This window comes from Dasypus novemcinctus, chromosome 15, assembly GCF_030445035.2.
Source record: "Dasypus novemcinctus isolate mDasNov1 chromosome 15, mDasNov1.1.hap2, whole genome shotgun sequence".
NCBI classification, from domain to species: Eukaryota; Metazoa; Chordata; class Mammalia; order Cingulata; family Dasypodidae; genus Dasypus; species Dasypus novemcinctus.
This window is the reverse complement of record NC_080687.1, coordinates 34,627,716-34,649,353: the sequence shown is the minus strand read 5'-3', so window position 1 is coordinate 34,649,353 and position 21,638 is coordinate 34,627,716. Positions and strand designations below refer to the sequence as shown.

General features: G+C 37.4%; 1 protein-coding gene across 5 annotated transcripts in view; it reads left to right on the top strand.

Moving 5' to 3' along the window:
• The window catches only part of PCCA (propionyl-CoA carboxylase subunit alpha), a 537,919-nt gene that overhangs the window by 209,575 nt on the left and 306,706 nt on the right, over window positions 1-21,638 (top strand). For all 5 annotated transcript variants that reach the window (XM_058276458.2, XM_058276457.1, XM_004458407.4 and 2 more), the window contains one exon: window positions 1,657-1,693. In XM_058276458.2, the coding sequence (XP_058132441.1) occupies window positions 1,657-1,693 (37 nt within the window). The remainder of the gene's footprint in view (window positions 1-1,656; window positions 1,694-21,638) is intronic.

Here is a 21,638-nt window from a genome sequence, read left to right as displayed (position 1 = left end):
CTGGAATAACTGTCACTGGCTTGAACAAAGAACCATCAAACTCAATGTGTGGAAATTGCTAACATTCTTAAATGACCCTTTTCATGGATTTTTATCCCTTTAAAGTAAAATTTGGAGACTGTAGGGTCAGTGAAAACAGCAAGGTGTAATAAAGCAGTAAACCTTGGTTTTGCTTGGGGGGTGGGGGGTCGCATAGGGTAGGAGGTATAGATTTATCTCTGGCTTGAAAACAATCGTTATTTGGAAAATCTCATTAGCAGATGTGACTGCTTGGAGTAAAAAGGGACTTAAAACTGATGTTGCTTTCAGGACCACTTTGAACTTAACAAGCACCTATTTGTGGAGCAGACTGGCTAATGAAAGGAAATTAAATTTTTCTGACAACTTCCCCTGCCAACCTCCTTATTCAGGGAATGTTATTAGGTCCTGAAGACTTTTAAGGAAGATTTTGTTTTGTTTGAAAAAATTAGACATAAATAAATCAACTATAATAACACCCCCTCCCCTTTTTTGGTGGGGTGGGAGTTCTGACATGGTTCTTTTGCATTTTAAATGTATTAGCTTAAAAGTGTAAAAAACCCTGGGTTTAACTAATGTTATTACGTTGTTTTCTAAAAATTCAGGCATGCATACCAGCTGGTGGTTTCAAAACTTCACTGTCTTTCCTTGGGATAGTTTTGTGTCACTGAATCATAAAAAAAAATAAATAAATAAATTTGGAAGGAGACCTAAATTTAATACTTTTTAAACTTTTTCTTTATTGCTATATGGGGAAATGTATCAGAAGTATCTTATATTGGGTGTGTGAGGTGAGAGTTAATGATCAATGAAATCACTTAGATTCGAGATCCTTTCAGCTATTTAGAGATACAAGGATTGTTGGTTGGTATTTAGCAATAACTACTCCTTACATTAATAAACTCTTACCTTGTATGGTTTAGGAGATCATTTTCTTTCTATAGCCTTTTGGAATATTATTTTTTCTCTACTTGGTTCATTGATTTTAGGGTTTTAATTTATGTAATAAGTTACATCTGGTAAAATTTAGGTAAAAAAAAAAACTGGTAAAGATAAAATGTGTATCTGAATATGCGATGAAATAAAAAATAAAAAAGGAGGTATAATGGAGATTACCAAAGGAATTAATTTTCCTACTAACATTTGATAATTCCAGTAGATTCTGGAAATTTACTTTTTTATTTTTGGAAGATCTATTGCTCTCTTCCAAACAATAGAGAATCAACTCCCCCTGGTGACAGAATCTAGGAAAACATGATATATAAATATCAGAGAGACAAACAAGTTGGCTGTGGACAAGCTTTAATGATCTGATTTATGATTCCGTATTGATTGTAAACTTCTAAATTCTGCCATTAAATTCCTGCAACTGCACTAAATCATTTGGCAATTCTGCCAGTGCTTCCGGCCTGCTCATTTCAAACTGCTTTGAGTTTCTTGATATATTAATGATGAAGTAGAATTTACATTCCACTTATGGTATTAATTTTACATTTCTCTGAAAGAAAAGGGTTAAAAGGTTGTAAAATGGAACATTAAATGAATCAGAGGAGACAGTAGTGCAATATATGACTGCCCTAAAGACATTGTGCAATGGCTGATGGGATTAATGTTGAGTCTCATTTCCTGCTTTTACAGGATACAGACGAAGCTGTCAGAATTGCAAGGGAAATTGGTAAGTTCTTAAATTAACTTTGGTGGGGTTTCTATGTCTTTCAGCAGATATGGTTGACTAAACATGTAATAAGTAATTCCCATAGAGCAAATAGTATTTTAATAGTTTTAGATTTCTGATCACTTATTGCTCTGGAAGCATTTATTGGTTGAATTACTATATTCTGTTATTCAAATAGACTTTAAAGAGTAATTTGGCCTTATGTACAGCTCTTTTATAAGAAGAAATCACTGCCTAATTAAAAATAAGAAATTGTCCTAAGATTTCTTGAGATCTAATGTAATGTAATATTTATGTGTACATAGATGAATGTAGTTTATTAAAATTAAAAGAAGATATATTTGACAAGACTCTTCAGATTTTTACCTTTTCCCAGTAACATCAATTTAATAATCTTGATAGATAAGAAAAAATAAATATGGAGAATTAGAATTGAATATTCTAAATTTGAGTAAAGGAAAACCGAAGGCCATTTATGTATTAATCAAATCATTATCTGGATATATTTGGCAAATATTTATAAATGTATGTGAGAAAGTTATTGGAAATACTTGGTGGTCATGGACTCACAGCATTTTCTTAGCATTCATTGAGTCCTAGGTCTGAATATTATAGCATTCCACATTAACATTTCTTTAGTCTTGTTTTCTCATTAAGGTTGATTATTTAGAATTATTATATACGTTTGGAGAGCATTATATCAACTATATAAAAGTTGATAGTAGTTGTGATATATAGAAAAGTTTCCTTTTTCTGGAAGTGACTATTTGCACTAAAACATATTCTTATAAGTGAGACAGGCTAGTTCAGTAGTTCTTTAGTGATTTAAAAGGCTAGACTCTGTTTCTTGGGTCTGGCTAAATTATTTGGGTTTTGCTCATAGTTGGGCGTGTATTTATTTTGTTATAGTCCAGGTTGTAGAATATTTTATTTTATCTGACCATAACATCTCTTCATTAATCTCCTCAATCCTGCCCCCTCCCCAGTTTATCCACATTTTCAAAATCATTTAGGTACTTAATTTCAAAGGAAGATATCCTAAATTGCTGAATAAATTGTACTATGTGAAACTGATTCTGTGGTTACTCCTTGAGAAACTTGAAAGCTTATATCTTTGATTTGAAGTCACTGGCATTCCTCATAGTCTAAGGGGCATGTAGCATAACATCTGGCTTTGGAGGATACTTTCTTACAATAGTTTAATTTAATTCTGTTGTACGCTGTTAAATTTCAGATGTCCCCTTTTAAATTCTATTCTAACTTAGTTTTCTACATATAAATATATATAATAAATAAAAAAGAACAGGTTATTTGGAGGGATTTGGAGAAATAAAAAGGGATTAGAAAAATGGCAGTCTCCACGTTACTTTGCCTGCATTCCTGTTTCCTCTACCTTATAAAAATCTGTGATGTTCAAAATAATAACCAATTAATCATGGTGGGACTCTGACTAGCTCTCACCACTTTGATTTCTTCCCTCAATATTTTAATGTTGTGTTTATTTCATCTCAGTTTTATACTACTGAAGTAACCTAATACAATCTAAGGCTTCCTTCTTTATAATTGAACACATTCTTTCTGAACTCCTTGTTTCCTATCTTTCTTGTAATTCTTCCCCAATTATTCAATTTTTGAAATAAATTATTGCAATCATGGCTTTTAAGAATAAGGATGCTAGTGTTTTGATTTTACTGAAAGAAAAGTCATAAAATTTGGAAGGAAATTAAACTTAGTAAAGAACCAACATCAACAGCTTTTAGAAAAAAGCTTTTAGAAAGTCCCTGAAGACTCTCCTGAATCAACAGGAAAAACTTGCATCGAATCTTTTCCCTCCAGCACTAGTTTCCAAAATAAAATTACCTATTTTTAAAGTCTCTTGGATCTCTGGATTCATCAATTTTGTTTTCTATTTCTTTTATTGAGATACATCACATTTTATTTATAATATATATAATTATAATTTATGTTGGCCTTTGTGAGTTAATCAGAGAATTCCTAGTTCCAAACAACTGGTTGTTAATGAAACCTTCCAAACTCTTTGTAAATTGTGGATTGTATGTGTCAAACCTGTAAATAAATTTCTCTCTTTTCCTTTTTCCTCTCATGGTGAAAATAAAATTGATCATGTTTTATGTGATTCCCCTCCTGTCTCAGATCTATACTTCTCTTCTGCAAACAGGAATCTGAAACTAAAATGTATTGAGCATTGATGAATAAGGTGCTATTAACATTTTATATAATAGTAGCTGCTGTTTATGGAACATTTTTCCCAGGTGCCACACACTTTGTGAATGTTACTTTTTGTGTCAAATATTGTGTTTAGGGAAACGGACTTGGCCCAGTGGTTAGGGCGTCCGTCTATCACTTGGGAGGTCCGCGGTTCAAACCCCGGGCCTTCTTGACCCGTGTGGAGCTGGCCCATGCACAGTGCTGATGCACGCAAGGAGTGCCCTGCCACGCAGGGGTGTCCCCCGTGTAGGGGAGCCCCACGCTCAAGGAATGTGCCCCGTAAGGAGAGCCGCCCAGCGCGAAAGAAAGTACAGCCTGCCCAGGAATGGCGCCGCCCACACTTCCCGTGCCGCTGACGACAACAGAAGCGGACAAAGAAACAAGACGCAGCAAATAGACACAGAGAGAACAGACAACCGGGGGAAGGGGGGGAATTAAATAAATAAATCTTTAAAAATATATATATATATATTGTGTTTAATTAGTTTTATTTACATTAAGGAAACTAAAGTTTAGGAAAGGTTAAGTAATTTGCCCAAGGTCACAGAGCTACTTAGTGGTGACCCTTAGATTTAACCTTAGGTTTGTTTGGCTCCAAAGACCATGGGGTTTTCACTATACTTTGACCGGCCTATTGGAAGTAGAGGAGGAGAGGTAAAATTGGAGTCACCAATTTGTGTAAAATACTGCAAGATATTTAAACATGTTATATGTCAACTTCAAGAAATAGACTAGTCTCTTATCATTGACTTGGGTGAGAGAGTGCAGTGTTTTGCTTCTATATACCAGTTTTTTGGCCCTCTTTGTCTCCCTCATTATTTCTCCTGTATTTTTTCATTTTCCCTCTTCAAGTATAGAGATACAGAGTTGTTGATTCTCCAGTTTACCCTTAACCTCACTTGTAGACAGCAACAGTCAGTGAGCTTGATTTGCACTGAAGTTCAATCTTTTTAATGAACCAAGATACTTCCTAAAAAACTGATTCATGAACAGAAAATAAATTGCAAATCTAAAACCTGCCCTTCAATGACTTAACAGATTATTCTGTTTCTGATTATTCTGATTGGCTGTCTTTTTCACAATCACCACAATTTAAAAATATTTATCCTTGATTCCACCATATTCCAAACCTGCTTCTCAGGCAGTTGATGCAACTCAATCAAATCCACCCCATTCACTCAGGGGCTAAAACGAAAACCTGGGACTCACCCTGGATACTCTTTTCCTCATCATCCTATTGTAAATTTACCAATAACTGATGTTAGTTCTTCAATCAAAATGTATCTCATATTCACTACCACCACCCTCCTCCAAACCACCATCATTTCTTAGAGGGATTATTGCAATGGTCTCCTTATTTCTTAAATATCTCAAAACCGTTATTCACATAGCAGCTAGTGTGATACTTTAAAAATGTAAATAATAACATATCCCATCCTATCCCACCTCTGCATCAAACCATCTAATGACTTTCTATTGCATTTAGATAAAAATCAAAACTCCTTACTCTGCTACAAATCCCACTTGATAGCCTCCTGATTAACTCTCCAATTTTATCTTATACTGTTTCCTTCCTTGCATATTATATTATGCTTTAGTCACATTGACTTTCTGGAACCCAGCAAGCTTGGTGATACTTCAAAGCCTTTGAATAAGATTTTTTTTTTTAGATTCATTTTTTATTTATTTCTCTCTCCTTCCTGCCTGCCCCTCCCCCCACCCCCCGTCTGCTGTCTATGTCCATTTGCTGTGTGTTCTTCTGTGTCTGCTTGCATCCTTGTCAGTGGCATTGGGAATTTGTGTCTCTTTTTGTTGCATCATCTTGCTGTGTCACCTCTCTGTGTGTGTGGTGCCACTCCTGGGCAGGCTGTGCTTTTTTCACCCAGAGTGGCTCTCCTTACAGGGTGCAATCCTTGTGTGTGGGGCTTCTCTACGTGAGGGACACCCCTGTGTGGCATGGCACTCCTTACACGCATCAGCACTGCGCTTGGGCCAGCTCAGCACATGGGTCAAGAGGTCCTAGGTTTGAACCCAGGACCTCCCATATGGTAGCAGACGCTCTAAAAGTTGAGCCAAATCCACTTCCTGGAATATGATTTTTTAAATTGGAATACACTTGCTTATATCTTCACACAAATGACTCCTTGTAATAGTTCATATCTTGGTTTAAATTTCATGTCTTCAAGAGAAGATGCTCTGATATTGCCATCCAGTCTAAATCTCTACATACTACTCTGATACAAAACTTTTCTCTGTTCTCTATATCTGATACTTTTCTTATTCATTCAGTTTTTTCCTCAGTATTTTATTATGAGAAATTTCAAACATCCAGCATTTGAAATAATTTTATAATGAGTACTTCTATTCCAACATGAGGATTCCATTAGTAACATTTTACTCTTTTTGCTTTATAACATATATATCATTTTATTTTTCTATTAATACATTTCAAATTGCAGGTATCAATATACATCCTAATGCTTCAACATACATGTCATTAACTGGAGCTAAATATTTGTATAGAGTGTCGCTATTTTGATGCAATATTTGCATACACTATATGAACAAATCTTAAATCTACATTCCCTGATTTTGACAAATGTAAACACTTATGTAACCTGAAACCCCACCAAGATATTGAACATTATTATGACTCCAGAAAGTTCTCTGCCTTTTCCAAGTCAGTCCCTGTTCATAGTTCTGGAAGCAACTGGATTTAAATTTTTATCCTAAGGATTAGCTTCTTAAAATATTCAGACAAAATTCATATACTATACTTTTCACTCTTAAACTATACAATTCAGTGGTATTAATAACATTAAAGTATCACACTATCCTCACCATCCATTACTAAAACTTTTCAATCACTCCAAAGCCAAACTGTACCAATTATTACTTTCCCATTCCCTATCCCCACTCTAACCCCAGGTAACCTGTATTCTTGTTTCTGACTCTGAATTTGCATATTACTTCTTATTAGATCATCATGCAGGATTTGTCCTTTTTGTCTGACTGCTTTTATTAAACATGATGTCTTCAACAAGGTGCATCTGTGCTGTTACATGTTTCAGAACTTCTTTCCTTTTTATGCTTGAATGATATTCCATTGTATGTATAAACTATATTTAGTTTATCCATTCAACTCTTGGACACTTGGGTTGCTTCCATTTTGTGGCTCTTGTCGATAATGCTGCTGTCAGCATTGGTGTGCAAATTCTCTTTGAGTCCCTGCTCTCAATTCTTTTGGGTATATACCTGAAAGTGGGATTACTGTGCTAAATGGTAATTCTGCCCTTAATTTTTTTAATAACCTCCAAACTGTTTTCCACTGTAGCTGCACCTTTATATGCCACTAACAATGAACGAGTTTTTCTTTTTTTCCTCAACATCCTTTCTGACATTTATTTTGTTTTTTAAAAAATAGTAATCATTTTAGTGAGTGTGAAATGGTATCTCATTGTGATTTTGATTTGTTTCCTTCTTATATTTTTAAGAATTTTTCCTCTCCCCCATCCCCCCCTGTTTTCCTCATCTGCCTACTCATTGTTTTATTTGCTGTGTCTCTTCGTCTTGTACAGGAAGCACCAGGAACCAAGCCAGATACCTCCCTCATGATAGATGAATACCCAGTGGCTGAGCTGCACCTGCATCCCATGGGTTGTGGTGTCTACTGACTTTATGGCATCTAACTTGTTTGGGCAAGTGCAGCATCTAGCTCATTGTGGCATCTAGCTGATTGCGGTGTCTAGCTGATTGCGGCATCTAGCTCATTGTGATGGGTGCACCGTATAGCTTGTTGTGGCAGGTGCGGCATCTAGCTCATTGTGGCAGGTTGTGGCATCTGCTCATTTTCTTTAGGAGGCACCAGGACCTGAACCCGGGAACTCCCATGTGGTAGGCGGGTGCCTAACTGGTTGAGCCACATCTCCTTTCCTTGATTTGGTTTTGATTTGCATTTCCCTAACTTGGCTAATGATGTTGAGCATCTTTTTTAATGTTTTTTTGGCCATGTGTATATCTTCTTTGGAGAAATGTCTATTCAAGTCTTGTCCATTATAGTTGGGTTTTTTGTTATTTTGCATATTAAACCTTTATCAGAAATGTGGTTTTCAAATATTTTCTCCCATTCTATAGGTTGTCTTTTACTTTCATGATAAAGGCCTTTGCACAAAAGTTGATGAAGTCTTATAATTGAATTTTTTCCCTTATAATTGAATTTTGAGAATTCTTGCTATATTCTGAATATAAGACCATTGTCAGCTACGTGATTTGCTAATATTTTACTCCACTCAATGGCTTGATTTTTTTTTCTCTTTAGAGTGTCTTCACAGAACAGAGGCTTTAAATTTTGATGAAGGAAGTTCATTTGTCAACCTTTATTTTTGGTGGATTGTACTTTTGGTGTCATATTTCAGAAATCTTTACTTAATTCCCTAGTCATAACTCTTTTCTCCTAAGTTTTTTTCTATGAGTTTAATGGTTCTTAGGTTTGACCCTTAGGTCGATGGTCCATTTCGGGTCAGTTGTTTCCTAAGGTGCAAGAATATGTTGTGTTTTTATTTATTTATTTGTTTATTTTTGCAATAGGTTATCCCATTGTCTTAGCATTATTTGTTGAAAATGCTTTCCATTGTCCATTGAACTGCTTTTGCATCTTTCCCAAAAATCATTTGACACTGGATGTGTGAGTTAATTTTTTGGCTGTCTATTTTGTTCTATTGACCCCTATGTCTGATGTTTGATCAATGTTAATTACTGTAACTCAGATTAAATCTTCACATCAGACTGTAAGTTTTCCAAGTTCATTCTTTTTTAGAATTGTTTTCAGCATTCTAGTTCCTTTGCCTTTCTTTATAAATTTTTAGAATCAGCTACCAAAAGACATGGTGTAATTTTTTGTTGGTTTTAAATATTTATTTTATTTATTTTTCTCCCCCACCTTGTTGTTTGCACTTGCTCTCTGTTCACTGTGTGCTTTCTGTGTCTGCTCGTCATCTTTTTAGGAGGCACTGGGAACTGAACCCAGGACCTCCCATGTGAAAGGGAGGCACCCAGTGGCTTGAGCCATCTCTGTTCCCTGCTTTTTGTGTATCCTCATTGTGTCAGCTCACCGCATCAGTTCTGTATCTTACTTGTCTTCTTTGGGAGGCACTGGGAACCGAATTCCGGTCCTCCCGTGTGGTAGGCCAGCGCCCAACTGCTCAAGCCACATCCACTTCCTTCCTGGTGTGATTATGATTAAGATTGAATCTGAAGATTTTTTAGAGAGAATGGGTATCTTAACAATATTGAACCTTCAGTCAATAAACATGGTATCTCTCTCCATTTATTTAGGTCACCTTTGATTTCTTTCAATAGCCTTCTGTAGTTTTTAGCGTACAAATCCTGTATACATACTGTTTGACTTATACCTAAGTATTTCATGTTATCTTGATGCTCTTTTAAATGATTTCTAACTGTTCATTGCCAGTATATTAAAGTACAGTTGATTTTTGTGTACTCACCTTGTATTTCATGGCATTACTAAACACAACAATTCTTTTGTAGAATTAATAGAATTTTCTATTTAGAGATGTAGACAATTTTTCTTTCCAGTCATGCTTTTTATTTTATTTTTTATTTTTCATGCCTTATTGCCCTGGCTAGGTCTTCTGGTATGAAATTGAATGGGAATTGTGAGAACTAAGATTCTTGACTTATTCTTATCTTAGATAGAAAATTTTCAGTCTTCCGCTATTAATTATAATATACTGTATAGTGGTTTTTTTGTATGTTTTAGAGTACATGTGTCAGGTAATAGAAAATAGAAGTTCCTTTCCTTTCATAGTTTGCTGTGAGTTTTATCATGGATGGATTTTGACTTTTATCTGATGTTTTTCCTGCACTTATTTGATGATCATATGATTTTCTTGAAACTCTTTATATGGTGAATAATGCTGTTTGATTTTTGGTTCCTTTTTTTTTTTTAAGATTTATTTATTTATTTAATACCCCCCCCCCCCCCCGTTTGTCTGTTCTCTGTGTCTATTTGCTGCGTCTTGTTTCTTTGTCCACTTCTGTTGTCATCAGCGGCACGGGAAGTGTGGGCGGCGCCATTCCTGGCCAGGCTGCACTTTCTTTCACGCTGGGCGGCTCTCCTTATGGGGCGCACTCCTTGAGCATGGGGCGTGGGGCGTGGGGCTCCCCTACGCAGGGGACACCGGCAGGGCACTCCTTGCGTGCATCAGCACTGCGCACGGGCCAGCTCCACACAGGTCAAGGAGGCCTGGGGTTTGAACCGTGGACCTCCCATGTGGTAGATGGATGCCCTAACCACTGGACCAAGTCCGTTTCCCTGATTTTTGGTTCTTAACCACACTTCCATCCTTAGGATAAAGCCAGTATGGTCCATGAAATGCTATCCTTTTTTTTTTCTCTAGTTCGAAAATTAGGTGTATTGTCAACTTTTTAAAAGCTGCCAGGGTTTTCCAAAATGGGCATACTGGTTTTTTTTTAACTTTTTTTTTTTTTAAAGATACATAGTTCACAAAAAATATTACATTAAAAAATATAAGAGGTTCCCATACACCCCACATCCCACCCTACTCCACTCCTCCCACATGCGATCTTTTTAAAAGTAGATTTGAGGGAAGCAGATATGGCTCAAGTGATTGTGCTTCCATCTACCATATGGGAAGACCCAGGTTGGATCCCCAGGGCTCCTGTTAAAAGTGTGTCCCACACAGTGAGCCAGACCTGCGCGGTGAGCCACATGGTAAGATGATGATGTAACAACAAAAAAGAAAGACACAGGGGAGAGTCAAGGTGAGGCAACAGAAACCAGGAACTGACGTGGCACAAGCAACAGTTACCTCTCTCTCAATCAGAGGTCCCCAGGATTGAATCCCAGTGAAGCCTAGATGAGAAAAATAAGAGAAGACACACACACACACACACACACACACACAAGTGGATTTGCCTTGCTAATATTTTGTAAAGGATTTTGCTCATGAGGGATATTTTACTATTGTTTCTTTTCCTAATGTCTTTATTTTTTTTTGTACCAGTATAATCCTGGCCTTATAAAATGGGTTGGGATGGGTTCCATCTTTTATTTTCTGGAAGAGTTGGGTAGAGTTGGCATTTATCTTCCTCAAAGTTTGGGTAGAATTCTCCATCTGGGCCTCTAGCTTTCTTTGTTGGAAGGTTTTTATAGTATAATTCCTATTTATTTAATAGATTATATTAGGTTCTCCAGGAAAACAGAGCCAACAGGGTATGTGTATGTCTATGTATGTATGTATATATACGTGAGTGTGTGTGTATATATATAATGTAAATATTATAAGACTTATAAGAATTGGCTCAGACGATTTTGGGGATGGGCAAGTCTGATTTCTCTAGGGCAGGCTGTAAACTTGGAACTCTGTTGAATATATTTGATGAAATACCCAGGAGAAGCTGGCTGACTAAAGTAGAGATGGAAATTTTTATTTCTTTTATGGTCTTCAACTGATTGGATGAGATTACTATCTCTGTTGAAGGAAAACTCCTTAGCTGGAATAATTAGCCATAGTTGCAATCAGATTACTGATGATTTCAACCCATGGAATGTCCTCACAGTAACAATCAGGCTAGTGCTTACTTGACCAAACAATTGGACACTGTAGCATTGCCAAGTTGACACAGAGACTTAACCATTACATTGATATAGGGCTATTAAAGTTATCTGTGTTTTCATGAGTCTGCCCTAGTAGTTTGTGTCTTTCATGGAATTGATCTATTTCGTCTATGTTGTTTAATGTGATGGTGTAAGGTTGTTTGTAGTAGTCCCTTGTTCTTAGAATATCTATAGGATCTGTAACAATGGACGCTCTGTCGTTCCTGATGTTGTTCATTTGTATCTTCTTTATTTTCTTGGTCATTCTGGCTAATGGCTTATTAATATCATTGATCTTTTCTAAGAACTTGCTTTCTGTTTCATTGATTTTTGCCATTCCTAAGTTGGTCATACACATGTGTGCACATACATATGCACATGCATACACACAGGTACAAATACACAGGTAATTATATAATTTTAATAAGAATAAATCTGTGTCGTCCACATAAAAATGCAATCAGGATGTGTTTTAAGTACAAAGGGAACCAATATATAACTGTGTTTGCTTTGATCTGGCAGTTAAAAGCATGATACTTTTTGTAAATAATTGATTTTGTCTGCCTATTTCTCTTTACTCAAACAAATGAAGAATACTAGATCTCTAATTCTGCCCCAGTGATCAGAAATCAAGTGAAGTTCAATGTATAGATTAGAAGCAGAATGAGTTCACAGACAGGAAGTTTTCCAAATAAGAACCAAAGCTCTACTGTTTTCACTTTACTTCTTAAACATTATGCAGAGCCTTTTACACTAGAGTAATAGAGAAGAAAAAAAGGAAAAAAAAGTGGTATGCAAGAATGACAATAATAAAACAAGAGAAAGTATATGATGGGCTGAGGAACTAAAAGAGAGACATCAGGAGTACATATATTATAATAAAATACATAAAACTTGTATAATTATACATAGACCAAAAATGTTTATGTTGGAATAAAAGAAAATAACCACCCAACTGATGTTGGGAAAGGCAAAACAAAAAGGACACAGAACACACACACTTAGGTCCAAGGGAATACATTCACATCTCAGCTTACCGTATTTCAATAATAGGAGAACAGTGAAATACTCCGTTCTTAAATGTCACATCTGTTCTGTGTTCTTTTTTCCTGTTTTTCTGTCTCCTTCAGATAAATTGAGGTGTTTGTTTGCATATGTACTCAAGTGTTTTAATATTACATTTTATCTCCAATATTGACTTATAAGCTGTATGCCTTTGTTTTATAACCAAAATTGTTTCATAGGTTGTTATATGGTCATCTAAATTTATTTATCAGAAAAGTAGGTTTACAGAATAATAATGTTTAAAATATAGGATTATCATATAGCACCCTATTATGAACACCTTGTATTGGTGTGGTACAGTTGTTACAATTGTTGAAAATACATTTTTATAATTGTACTATTAACTATAGCCTGTGGTTTAACTTAGGGCTCACTGTTTATGTTGTGTAGTTCCACTGATTTTATATATCTATATATATATGTATTTTTATATATCTATATATATATGTATTTTTATTAGAGAAGTTGTGGACTTACAAAACAATCATGTAAATGTGCAGAATTCACATAAACACCCCTCCACCAACACATTACGTTGTTGTGGAACATTTGTTACAGACTATGAGATAACATAATCAGACTATTACCACTAATTATGATCTATAGAGTTACTTGGTATATTTTTCCATACCCCCCTATTATTAACACAGTAGTCTTTGACATTGATGCAAAAAATATTACAATATTGCTGTTAATTATAGCCCATAGGTTACATTAATTACATTTTTCCCATGTTTCTCCATGGTTTACCACCTTGTAATAGTGATGTACATTTGTTCTAGTTCATAGAAGAACATTCTTGTATTTATATTATTAACAATTCTCATCCGCCTCTGGGTTGACTGTGTTATTCAGTCCTTAGATTATTCTCTAGCTTTCTTTCAATTGACATTTACATCCCTAGACTACTTCTTTCAGCCACAATCCCATTTATAAACTAGCTGTGTTAATTATACTTAGTATATTGTTACCATCAACTCTATCCATTTCCATACTTTTACAGTCAAGCTAATTAAAAATTCTATATACATTAAGAACCAGTACCCGCTTCTCAGCCCTCATCCTATTTCCTAGTAACTTATACTCTAGGTTTTAACTCTATGTGTTTATTCTTCATATTTAGTTCATATTAGTGGTACCATACAACATTTGTCCTTTCCTGTCTGGCTTATTTCACTCACCGTAATATCTTTAAAGTCCGTCCATGTTATCATATGTGTCCCAATTTTATTTCTTTGTACAACAGCATAGTCTGGATCTGTTCCTAGAGGAGGGATTGCTAGATCATATGGCAGTTCTATAGTTAGCTTCCTAAGGAATCACCAAACTGTCTTCCACAGAGGCTGCACTAATTTATATTCCCACCAACAGTGAAGGAGTGTTCCTATTTCTCCACATTCTCTCCAGTCCTTGATTTCTTTTCTTTTTTTAAAAAATAATGACCATTCTATGAGGGTATTTCATTGTAGTTTTGATTTTCATTTCCCTAATAGCTAGTTATATTGAATGTATTTTCATGTGCTTTTTTATCATTTGTATTTCCTCTTTGGAGAAGTGTCTATTTAAGTTTTTGGCACATTTTTAAATTGGCTTGCTTGTTCTTTTATTGTTGAGCCATATGATCTCTATATAGCATGGAAAGCAAACCCTTATCAGATATGTGGTTTCCATATGTTTTCTCCCATTGAGTGGGCTACCTTTTCACCTTCTTAGCATAGTCTTTTGAATCATAAAGGTGTTTAAGTTTGAAGAGGTCCCATTTATCCATTTTTCCCTATCATTGTTTGTGCTTTCGTTGTAAGGTTTAAGAAACCACAGCCTACTGCCAGGTCTTGAAGATGTCTCCCTGCATTTAATTCTAGAGTTTTATGGTTCTCATTTTTGTTACTAGATCTTTCATCCATTTTGAGTTAACTTTTGTATAAGGTGTGAGATAGAGGTCCTCCTTCTTTTGTTTCGTCTATGACTATGTAATTCTTCCAACACCATTTGATGAATAGACTGTTCTGGCCCAGCTGGGTGGGCATGACAGCCTTGTCGAAAATCACTTGACCATAGATGTGAGGGTCTGTTTCTGAACCATCACTTCCGTTCCATTGGTCTATCTATCTTTATTTGAGTACTGTAGCAGTTTGATATGGTTATGAATTCCAAAAATAGATATTGGATTATGCTTGTAATCTGATCTGTACCTGGGCATGATTGAGTTATGATTAGGGCGTTGAGTTTCCACCCCTTGGTGGGTGGGGACTCACAGATAAAAAGCATGGCAAAGGACAGACTTGGAGCTTTTTATGCGAAGGTTCTTAATGTTGGAGTTTTGATGCTGAAATCTTAAGCTGGAGCCCCAGGGAAAGAGACAGAGCCATTTGCCTTATAGTCTACAGCTGACCTTGTGGAGAGAAGCAAAACCTAGAGAGCCTTATAGTCTAAGCTGAGTCCAGAGGAAACCAGGAAACCTGAACCCTCGCAGATGTCGGCAGCCATCTTGCTCTAACACGTGGAAATAAACTTTGGTGAGGGAAGTAACTTATGCTTATGGCCTGGTATCTTAAGCTACTACCCCAAATAAATACCCTTTATAAAAACCAACCAGTTTCTGGTATTTTGCATCAGCACTCCTTTGGCTGACTAATACAAGTACTGTGCCATTTTTAGCACTGTAGCTAGGTAAAATGATTCAAAGTCCAGAAGTGAGAGTCCTCCAACTTCGTTCTTCCTTTTAAAGGCGTTTCTGGCTATTCGAGGCCCTTTACCTTTCTGGGGGAATTTTTATCAAGATCCATTGATTTTGTTTTTTTTTTCAAAGTATGGCAAAGGACAGAGTTGAGGTTTTTTTTCTCTTTTCTTTTTATTTATTCCCCTCCCACCCCACCCCCTTTGTGGCTTGCTTGCTGTCTGCTTTCTGTGTCCATTTGCTGTGCATTCTTCTGCTTGTCTCCCTTTGTTGCGTCATCTTTCTGCTCCAGCTCTCTGCGGAGCAGTTGTCCGCCGGACGTAGACCGTCAGCTCTCCGTGGGGCATGGGTCGTCAGCTCTCTGTGAGGCATGGGCCAGCTTGCCTTCACAAGGAGGTCCTAGGATGCAAACCATATGGTAGACAGGAGCCCAATCGACTGAGCCACAGCCACTTCCCAAGATCCATTGACTTTTAAAATAATTTTTATTCTAGTACCATATGATCAACCTGACATTACTCCTTTTAACCACATTCCAGTATATAATACCATCACCACCATCCATTACCAAAACTTTTCCATCATCCCAAATGGAAACTGTGTATTTAACTCTGTATAATTTATAACTCTCTATTCCCTACCCCCATCTCATCCCCTGGTAACTTATTTTCTCATCCCTTGGTAACTTAGATTCTGACTCATTGAGTTTGTAGTGTTATTAATAGGCATCTTTAACTTATTTGGTTTGCCTTCAAGTAGTGGTACTACTTAAAGTATAATATAAGAGCCTTACAGCAGTACACTCGCATTTGTCCCCATCATGTCCTTTGAGTCATAGATTTTCCTTCTATGTCTATTACATAATTCATAGTATACTGCTACCATTTTTGCTTTACACAATCATATTTTTAAAGGACTATAAAGGTAAGAAAAGTTATCTATATTTATATACCCATAGTGCCCTTCTTTTCTTTGTTTATATTCAAGTTTCCATCTGTTATCTCTTTCCTTCTAGTTGAATAACTTCCTTTAACATTTCTTGTTTTGTCTGCTAGTAGTAAATTCATTCAGATTTTGTCATTTTCATCTTCATTTATTTTTTATTTTTATTTATTTTTTTAGGAGGTACCAGGAAATGAACCCAGGATCTTGTATCTGGGAAGTAGGCGCTCAGCCACTGAGCCACATCTGCTCCCCAATGAGAGTTGGTTATTTTGTTTGTTTTGTTTTTAAGAGGTACTGGGAATTGAACCCAGGATCTCATACATGGGAAGCAGGTGCTCAATCCCTTGAGCTACATCCGCTCCCCTCTCATCTTTAATTTTTTAAAAGAGATTTACTTTTATTTATACCCCTGTCCCCCCGCCCCCCACTGCCTGCCCTCACTGTCTGCTCTGTGTCCCCATTTGCTGCACTTTCTTCTTTGTTTACTAGTCTTCTCTTCCCACCTCCTCTTTAGGAGGCATCAGGAACTGATCCTGGGACCTCTGATGTGGGAGAGAGGCACCCAATTGCTTGAGCCATCTCAGCTCCCTGGTTTGTTGTGTCTTTCATTGTCTTTCCTCTGTGTCTCTTTTTTGTTGCTTCATCTTTTATTTTTTAAAGATTTGTTTTATTTATTTTTATTTATTTCTCTCCCTGCCCCCCCGCTGTTCCCCCCCCCCCATTCCCCCCACTCCACCCCCTGTTCCCTGCTCTCTGTGCCCATTTGCTGTGTGTTCTTCTGTGCCTTCTTGTATTCTCATTAGGTGGCTCTGGGAACTGATCCCGGGACCTTCCGGAGTGGGAGAGAGACAATTACTGTCTTGTGCCACCTCAGCTCCCTGTTCTGCTATGTCTTCCTGTTTTCTCTCCTCTGTTTCTCTTGTTGCGTCATCTTGCTGTGCCAGCTCTCTGTGTTGGCCAGCACTCCAGCGTGGGGTGGCATTCCTGGTTGGACTGGCACTCTGTGTGGGCTAGCTTGCCATGTAGGCCAGCCTGCCCTCACCAGGAGGCCCCAGGGATTGAACCCAGGTCCTTCTATATGGTAGGCGGAAGCTCTGTCACTTGAGCCACATCTACTTCCATCATTTACTTTTTTTTTTAAAGATTTATTTTATTTATTTATCTACTCCCCCCCCCCACTGTTTGCTCGCTGTCTGCTCCATTCTCTGCGCATTCTTCTGTGTCTGCTTCTCTACCTTTGTTGCGTCATCTTGCTGTGCCAGCTGTCCGTGGGCACGGGCCATCAGCTCTCTGTGGGCACAGGCCAGCTTGCCTTCACAGGGAGGCCCTGGGAAGTGAGCCCAGGGCCTCCCATATGGTAGACGGGAGCCCAATCGTTTGAGCCACATCTGCTTCCCCTCATTTATTTTTTATTTTGAAACTTCTCTTTAGGAAATAAAGGCCTTGCAATGAAGTATGAATGTTTTCCCAAGTGTTTGTTAAAGAAACCCAAAATCACACCTTAACTTTGATCCATGAGAACTTTCTGATTAGCACTGCTAAATTAGGAATAGGATATTTCCCAAGAAATATTTCTTCTTTTTCTCCTCTTCTTTTTTACTTTTCCATCTCTGTCAGGTATTATGTTCTATGCAAGTTTAATTCATAAAATATAAGTGAAAAAGCTACATAAAATTATTATAACAAAATATGAATACTGAACTGTATCATGAAGATGTTGTATCAGCATTTATGTTACCAGGTTTTGCCTCCATGTGTAATGGGCAGGTTACTGTGCCAGTAAACATGGTTCTGTTGGTCAAAAAAGATTTTCTTCTGACTTGGAATCCATAACTGAACAGGAAATCCCTGTCTTTATTTTTTGTCGCTGCCACTCTAATTAGGGGTGCCAGAAACTGGAAGAAGGAAAAAAAGAACCAGTCAAGAGTTGACATTCCTCGCCAACCAGAAATGATCAACTAATGGTTATTGTAACCCATACCTAATATGAACATGAAATTTTCACTGATGTTCCCTCACATTTATCTGTTGGAGTATTTACTCCTATGTTTAGCTTTTCTCTATAATGAATTGGTTTAATCTTATATTCTTCAGTTGACATATGTTTGAAAGAGAATAACCTTATCATAACAAAATACAGAATTTACAAGATTTTAAAAGGAGGCAAATTTCCTAATATGGAGAGATTGCTTTAAAAAAAAACACCAAATTCCAACTCTGTTCCCAAGCCTTTCCTCACCTTTATATATAGGTGAGGTGAGATATCTACTGCTCCTTCCTTCCTTTATCCTCCCAGTCCCTGAAATAAATGCAGCTCTCCTAACACTCCAACTCCAAATTGGAAGAAGCCTCCATTCTTTATTTCCCTTCTGCACAATTGAAGAGAAGCTACTGCTTCAAAAAATGAATACTACTAAATACTATGGAAGAAGTACATCAAACAAAATATTTTAAAAAATAGAGAAATTCAGGGTACCAAAGTACGAAAAGGTTTCTAATTCCTCATTTGTTGTACTCAGCCTTTTCAGAGCAGATTTAACTTCAGTTCAATACATCTTCCCTGATTTCTTTTCCTCCAATTCTTTCCTTTCATTTCTTTTACTTTCTCTACTTCATTTCCATCAGTCATTGTGTCTTACTTTCCACAATAGAGCAACAGCTCTTCTTTCTGACTCCACCACCAACTTTTCATTCATCAGTTAAAAAATATTTACTGAATGTATACTATGTGCTGAACACTGTGGGATACAAGTATGAATAATTCGGAAAGTTCCCTGGAGCTTACTCTCTAGTGGGGAACTATATATAAATGTATATGAACCTAATATATACATGATACATACAACACAGTAAATGTAAGACTATATATTTATAGTATACAGCATATAAGTTCTATAATATAATGAAATAGAGGGATATGATAGAGAATGAGGGCTGCTTTAGGTAATGTTTTCTTGAAAAAGCTTTTCTTAAAAAGTGTATATTTAAACTCAGATCTGGGAAGTGGACTTGGCCCAATGGATAGGGCGTCTGCCTACCACGTGGGAGGTCCGCGGTTCAAACCCTGGGCCTCCTTGACCCATGTGGAGCTGGCCCATGTGCAGTGCTGATGCACGCAAGGAGTACCGTGCCACACAGGGGTGTCCCCCACATAGGGGAGCCCCACACGCAGGGAGTGAGCCCCATAAGAAGAGCTGCCCAGTGCGAAAGAAAGTGCAGCCTGCCCAAGAATGGCACCACACACACAAAGACCTGACACAGCAAGATGACAAACAAAAAAGAAACACAGATTCCTGGTGCCGCTGATAAGGATGGAAGCGGTCACAGAAGAACACACAGGGAATGGACACACAGAGCAGACAACTGGGGGGGAAGGGGAGAGAAATAAATTAAATAAATAAATAAATAAATAAGCTTAGACCTGAATGTCAAAATAGAGCTAGACTTCTGAAACTCAATGAGGTAATAATATTCTTTATTCTGACTTGGATTCTGTAACTAAACAGGAAAGCTCCTGTATTCCTCCTTGATTTCCTTATCTTCAATATTGCTACTCTTTCTCTACAATGAACTTTGTCTTTGTCTAACCTCTTTTGCTATCAGCCAAGTCCAAATCACAGTTATATCTTACTTGGACCACTGCAAAGACCAAAGATTTCCTTTTTTTTTTCTTTTCTTTTTTTTTAAGATTTCTTTATTTTATTTATTTCTTTCCCCTTTCCCCCTCCCCACCCCAGTTGTCTGCTCTCTGTGTCTATTTGCTGCATCATCATCTTTGTCTGCTTCTGTTGTCAGCGGCACAGGAATCTGTGTTTCTTTTTGTTGTGTCATCTTGTTGTGTCAGCTCTCCGTGTGCGTGCGGCACCATTCCTGGGCAGGCTGCACTTTCTTTCGCGCTGGGCGGCTCTCCTTACCGGGTGCACTCCTTGCGTGTGGGGCTTCCCTACCCAGGGACACCTCTGCGTGGCATGGCACTCCTTGCGAGCATCAGCACTGCGCATGGGCCAGCTCCACACGGGTCAAGGAGGCCCGGGGTTTGAATGGTGAACCTCCCATGTGGTAGATGGATGCCCTAACCACTGGGCCAAGTCTGCTTCCCACAACTTCCTAATCAATCTCCTTATTTCCATCTTTACCCTTTTACAGTTCATTCATTGCATAGAAGCCAAAAAGATCTTTAAAAGTACTAGATAAGTCACTTCCCTCTCCTGTATAATACTTTCTAGTTCATTGTGTTTGCCAGTAATATTATTACCTAGCTATTTGATATTATTTAAAATCATGTGTGTAGAATATTCATTTCCCTTATTTTCATATGGCCTATTTTTGTTTTTTCTGTGGCATTGTGGAAGCATAAAAATGTTGGTACTATCTGCAATTTTTTTTTAAATTTTTAATTTTATTTCTCTCCCCTTCCCCCTCCCCCAGTGTCTGCTCTCTGTGTCCATTCACTGTGTGTTCTTCTGTGTCCGCTTGTATTCTTGTCAGCAGCACTGGGAATCTGTGTCTCTTTTTGTTGTGTCATCTTGCTGTGTCACCTCTGTGTGTGTGTGACGCCACTCCTGGGCAGGCTGCACTTTTTTCATGCTGGGCAGCTCTCCTTATGGGGTGCACTCCTTGCACATAGGGCTCCCCTACGTGGGGAACACCCCTGTGTGGGAAGGCACTCCTGTGTATCAGCACTACGTGTGGGCCAGGTCACCACATGGGTCAGGAGGCCCTGGGTTTAAATCCTGGACCTCCCATGTGGTAGGCGGACGCTCTATCCGCTGAGCCTAATCCGCTTCCCTGTACTATCTGAAATTTAATGACTTATTTGACAAAGAAGTTGGGGCGGAGACTTTGTATTTAGGTTATTTCAAAATTAGATTAAGCATTAGGAACTATAATGACCCTAGCTTCGGCCAGTTTTCTCCCTTTCCCCAACCTTTTTATATTTATCTTGTTAGATTTTTATTAGGTAATTTTGCCTTCCTAGATGGCATTTATTCACAGATCTAATGTTGTATTGCTTCCTATTTTTTGGAACTGCCTTATTATATATTACTCTATTCTCTAATGACTGACTTATCACCTTTTCTGAACATGTAATTTCTTATTGGCAAATTATTTTATGTTTGTTGCTTCCACAACTTTGTGAGCCAGGACAATTTACCAGTCTTATTTTGATGCTTACAAATCACAATATAGTCCAGGGTCCGTAGTAAATGACTCCTGCTCATCCTTCAGAGCCTCATTTAAGTGACCCTTTTTGTGAGATGCTTAATCAGCCTTTTTTTTCTGCTTTCCTCTGATCTTTACTCTTCTGAATCCTCAGTGATAGAATTATTTGGGTATTTTCATTCTCTCTTCCTAGATTAGACATCCAAGGTAAGAATTGTATGTTATTT